This window comes from Phaethon aethereus (genome assembly GCF_964289735.1).
Source record: "Phaethon aethereus genome assembly, chromosome: 2".
Lineage (NCBI taxonomy): Eukaryota > Metazoa > Chordata > Aves > Phaethontiformes > Phaethontidae > Phaethon > Phaethon aethereus.
Genome location: NC_138582.1, coordinates 134,031,330 through 134,037,067, shown reverse-complemented (window position 1 = coordinate 134,037,067; position 5,738 = coordinate 134,031,330). Strand labels below are relative to the sequence as shown.

Sequence of the window (5,738 nt, the reverse complement as noted above, 5' to 3'; positions counted from 1 at the left end):
CCTCTTGCAGTTTTTTCCTCCTGAAAGCAGATAATGATTTATGCAAAATAATGAATTAGAAAGAAGAAAGGGGAGGAGACGTAAAACCCTCTTAAAAGCGCAAGAATCTTAGAACAAATGGAAACTGCGAAGGAATAAATAAAAGTAAATGATAAACAGCAGATAGCCAGAATAACTACAGCTACGAAAAGTGAAGTAGTTGTACCTTTTCAGCTGTAAAACGCAATAAATATGTAACCACCTTTCCAAATTTCAGACTAACGCTCTACTCTCAGTCAATAGAAAGCAGTAAAAGTTACACGAATAGGAGCCGATATTGAACCAGAACACGAAGTCAAGACTATTTCTGCATTCGGATGTCAGCAGCTCATTTCCTTATCCTCAAGTTTGCAAAGGATTCTTAAAACCTTGTGTACACAGTTATGCGGAAGCCGATTGCCAGCCATAAATAATGCATCCAGGGAAGAGGCTTGAGTACGTATCTTCTCACTTCCAGGATGCGGCTAGGGATCTTCGCCTCAATTCTACTGGCTTAAAGCAGTCAAAAGGCTATTTAATTGTCAGGCAAGGCTTGCCCCTGCGGAACTCTCTCCGCATGTTACAACCTCTTTGCAGCTCAGCTCCATATGCATCTCTTTTTCACACTTCCCTCTCCATCTCGGGCTCCTACACCTGGCGCATCACGCATTTAGCCCATTAGCTCCGGCTCTTCCTTTCATCTTCCCCATGGCAGACGTTTCTATTTATCCACTGGCAATCAATGTGTGGCGTCACCGGTGGTACTGTAATGACGACTGCACCATTGAGGATGACAGCTTAGAAAGAAGAGGGCAATGGTGATCCCTCCCAGAGCAGCACAGCAGAGTGTAGCGCTCGCATCACAAGGTCACCCTATCTCACCGCTTGCTCCTCTGCATTGGCAGGAGAGGGTTGCTGGGTTTGCACAAGGCTGGGGCGGGAGCGGGAGGGAGGGGGGGAAAAGAGATCTGGATTTTTTTCCCCCCTCCCTTAAGCGAAGCCACAATGGAAACCAGGAAGGAGATGGTGATGTTTCTGGAAGGGACACAACTTGGCGCTCTAGTTGGCAAGAGGGTGCCTAATTTGTCCGAAGCAGTGGGGAGCCCGGCTCCGGAGGCGCAGGAGAAGATGATCCATCGGAACTGCCTCAGCCCCAGACCTGGCCCCTTGTCGTCCCGGGAGAGAGGAGGAGGAGGAGGAGGAGGTGGAGGAGGAGAAGACGAAGAGGAGGTGGAGGTGCTGCCAGGGACAGGGACGGTGCCGGAGAGCCGCTCGGCAGCGGCAGCACTGCTTTCGGCCGGACAGCAGCCCCCCGCCCCGGAGCCACCCCCCAGCAAAGGGCAGCAGAGCAGCTCGGACACCGAGTCGGATTTCTATGAGGAAATCGAGGTGAGCTGCACCCCGGACTGCGCCACGGGGAGCACCGAGTACCAGCACAGCAAAGGTACCAAACTCCTTCCCATGCCTCCAGCCCCCGCCCGCTCCGGGCCCGGGGGGCAGCACTGGGGGGGCCGGGGGGGGAAGCTGCTGGAGAGGGTCTTCCCCTCGCCAGCTGAGCGAAGGGCAGCGAAGTCGGGGGGTGTGAGGGGGGATCTCCCTTCCTGGCTGATTCCTCAGACCCCTGCCACCGGGAGGCTTGTTTGGGAGTCAGAGGACACGACACCGGGCAATCCCCGCGTCCCTGGAGGGGAGCCAGGCTTCCCGCCGTGGATGCATCAGGTCTGTAGCTTGTCCCCTAGGACCCCGTTGGCCAAGACGACCACCCACTCCCCCCCTCCATCTTCTTCTTTTTTTTTTTTTTTTAATTCTTCTTCCCCATCGCCTGGACGGTGCATGCTGCAGGAAATCCCTTCCGATCCTCCCCACCGGCGGGGCTTTTTGTATGTGTTGGGGAGGGGGAGCAAGATCAAACGTGTTTTCTGGCCGAGAGCTGTTTGTGGTTTTGCAGGGTGAAATGTGCCCGGGCGAGTGCGGAAGCGCCCATAAAGACCGTAAAATCGCTCGCCGGCTCTTGCCTGCACCAAGTGCGGCAGCGAGGTCCTTGTTTGGCACGTTGGGGTAAAAAAAAAAAAAAAAGAAAAAAAAAAGAAGAACAAAAAAAAGAGGAGAGATCCAAATTACCTTGTCACTTCTATGTCTCGGTGGCGCCAGCTCGGAAATGGTCCCAATGAATTAATTGCCTTTGGTCTCGGGCACAATGAGGGAGAGTTGCATTTGAAAGCAAACGCAGCGGCCAGGCCCCTTTCCCCCCTGCCCCCACTCCTTATTCCCACCTTCCCATCCCGGTAGAACCCCCCCCACCCCAACAACAACCCACTTCTCCCCCCTTCCCATTGCTCCATCCCTTCAAGAAGAAGCCGGGAAGCGCGGAGAGCGCTGTACCCTCTTTTCTCGCGTCCGTTAGAGGCTCACTGAATATACCCCATCCTGGGCTTTTGGAGGCTGAGCGGAGAGTTCCCGAGGCCTGACCTCCCCCCGGAGGGACCGGGGTCCCTGCCTGCCCGCTGCTCCTCTCCTGGGCCCTTGCTGGGCTGGAGGAAGGGGCCGCGGAGCCGTGGGGCTCGGGCGGTGGGCACACCTGCCTTTCCGAGCCTCTCAGGGTCGGGGGATGCTGCGGCGGCCTCCTTCGGCTTCACAGTGCGGGAAGCGAGCGGGGGGGCATCGAGCAGACACTCCCAGAGCGGTATGTGTGTGTTTGTGTGTGTTGGGGGGGGCAGGTAGCCTTCCAGCCAGAGTGAACAAGCACCCGTCCAAACCCCGGACGGGTGCTGCATCCCCTTCTCGCTGCCCTCCCCCCAGTCCCTCTTGGCTGTCTCCCCAGCATCCTCAGTATACCCGGGCAGGCACAGAAAAGCCAAATGGGGAGGGATGGCAGAGGAAGGGAGCTCGCTGGGGGGGCGGGCGGGGAGCATCCCCTCCGTGCCCGCCCGCCTCCCAGCGTGTGTCTCCTCGCCGGGTTCCCCACGCAGGGCCGTGCTCCGAGGCGCTGGCCGGCAGTGCCGGCGGCGGGGGCGACCACTCCAAGGGCAGCGGCGGCTCGCAGGGCTCGCTGGCCTGCAGCGCCAGCGACCAGATGCGCCGCTACCGCACCGCCTTCACCCGCGAGCAGATCGCCCGGCTGGAGAAGGAGTTTTACCGGGAGAACTACGTGTCCAGGCCCCGGAGATGTGAACTGGCGGCCGCTCTCAATCTGCCAGAAACCACCATCAAGGTACACACAGCTCGGACATGTTTCCAATTAGCACGATATAAATCTATATGGCCAAACTTCCTTGCAAAACTCGGGAAAGCACTTCGCCAGCACAACCCTCCCTCTCTTCCCCCCTCCAACCCTCCTCCCGCCCCTTTCCTGGCCCTGCCCGCACCCTGCAGCAAGCAGCAATGCGGGAGAGGAGACACGGCTCCCGGAGCCATCCCAGCCAGCACCGCTAATCCGGCCTCTCCCTAACAGATTATTTTTAATCCTCTCTTCAGTCCAGTCCAAACCTGGCTCAGCTCTTGGGGGAGGGAAGAGGAAGCCAGTAGCAGATCTTGTTTTGATCTCACTTCGCTTTGCTGTTTCAAAAACATTTGCACACGAAAATAAAACTGTTAACAATGATCCCAGGTAGTTCTGCAAAACGGCAGCAGGGAGGCAGAGCTGCCGGGTTTGCCCGGAGCCGGGGGGGGGTGGGTCATCAGGACAAGTCCTAGCAAGAAGAAAGGGAAACGAGCACCCTAAAAGGGCTTCACAAGTGGGTCTCCCTGTAGATGTATAGGAACTTAACTGATCCCTCCATACGTGATGACAACTCCTTCTGGGAGCGAGAGCTGGTGCCGGCCTCTCCTCGCCGGCAGACCTTGCTTCCGCCTGCGCCGCCCCAGGGCCAATGCCCATGCCGGGTGTCGGGCGAAGCGGGGCGGCGGCGGGTGACGGCTCTTGCCTCCCCTCTCCCCGCAGGTTTGGTTCCAGAACCGCAGGATGAAGGACAAGAGGCAGCGCCTGGCCATGACCTGGCCTCACCCGGCCGACCCGGCGTTTTATACCTACATGATGAGCCACGCTGCGGCCACTGGCAATTTGCCCTACCCGTTCCCTTCCCACCTGCCCCTGCCCTACTACTCCCACATGGGCATCGGAGCCACATCGGCCTCTGCCGCCACTCCCTTCAGTACCCCCCTGAGGCCGCTGGACACCTTCAGGGTCCTCTCCCACCCCTACCCGAGACCAGAACTGCTGTGCGCCTTCAGGCATCCCTCTCTCTACCCTGCTCCAACTCATGGACTCAGCAGCGCTGGGGGCAACCCCTGCTCCTGCCTGGCTTGCCACAGCGGCCAGTCCAATGGGCTGGTGCAGAGACCCTCTGGATCAGACTTTACCTGTTCGGCCACAACCAGGACTGACTCTTTCCTCACTTTCACGCCCTCCGTGCTGAGCAAAGCCACCTCAGTTTCCATGGACCAGCGAGAAGAAGTACCTTTAACGAGATAAACCTTCATCTCAGGGTTATTAAAAACTCGCCCCTTTCCCGGGCTTCTCTTCGAGTTAATGTACCTACAGCCGATGTTTATTTAATCGTGTTCTCTCCCCAGAAGTGGGCACCTACGGAAAAAAAAGAGACTAAAAATAGCTCAATCTTAAAAGGATTTACATTCCAAGGGGGAAAAAAAGGGAAGAAAGAAATGACTAGTGATTTATCTCTGAGAAGGATTTTAGGCATGGAAGAGGAAAATAAAAACCAAAACCAACGCGAATGAAATACACTCCAGTGACCTATGGAAATGACCTGGGACTTTCTTTTCCATGGATAGACTTGTTACCAAGGGCTGGGGCTTCTGTGCGTCACAGCAACAAACCTTATGCACAAACCTATGAGATGGAGAAGGAAAATCTGAGATACTTGAAAGAAACATTATCTTGATAACGAAATGGCTTGTGCGCATAAAGAAAGCAAAGATGTAATCTACCAGAGTGTTCAGAAAATAAAAACAACGAGCAAACAGCAAAACCAAAAGGTTTCTGGATTGCAACTGAACAGTATTATCCAGTTATCTCTATAGAGAAAAACAGTGCTTTACCATAAAGAAAAACTGGCATTCTGTAAATTACTTTCTTGGTTTAATTGCATTCTTTACTCTCCCTTGTCTCCTCCTTCGTTTCGAGCAGAAATCCAGCATTTCGTCTCCTCTTTCATCCCAACTTCTGTTTTTAAAGAGGCAGACTTGGAATTGGCAGGGAAAAAATACGAGCTCCTGCCTTTTTATGGGTCAGAGCTATTTGTCCTTTAAATAACAATGTCCTATTATCAGTCGCCGAAATGTGCACACACTGACGAAATTAGCAAGTGATGTATATGTAAGGAGGGTTTTTGAATATCGAATGTATAATGCTCTGTGAGCAGAGACCCCGTGCCAAACGCTAACAAGCCGCCAAGGGAAGAGATTAGGTGACAGGGAGCACAACTCCTTCAGACAATCACCAGTCTGCAAATTGGAGCAAAGGCAATTTCCCTTCCTTTGTACTTCAACCTTCAGTTCTCTCATTGACTTTTCTTTGCTGTGTCTCCTTCCTTCCTTCCTTCCTTCCTTCCTTCCTTCCTTCCTTCCTTCCTTCCTTCCTTCCTTCCTTCCTTCCTTCCTTCCTTCCTTCCTTCCTTCCTTCCTTCCTTCCTTCCTTCCTTCCTTCCTTCCTTCCTTCCTTCCTTCCTTCCTTCCTTCCTTCCTTCCTTCCTTCCTCCCTC

At 54.5% G+C, this 5,738-nt stretch overlaps 1 protein-coding gene across 1 annotated transcript; it reads left to right on the top strand.

The window, feature by feature from the left end:
* Positions 1-1,023: 1,023 nt before the first annotated feature.
* EVX1 (even-skipped homeobox 1) lies at positions 1,024-4,489 on the top strand (the record flags this gene model as incomplete). The annotated part of the gene is made up of 3 exons (XM_082015027.1): positions 1,024-1,462; positions 2,988-3,229; positions 3,959-4,489. 3 exons carry the CDS (start codon positions 1,024-1,026, stop codon positions 4,487-4,489), a joined length of 1,212 nt encoding a protein of 403 aa, XP_081871153.1.
* Positions 4,490-5,738: the final 1,249 nt, after the last annotated feature.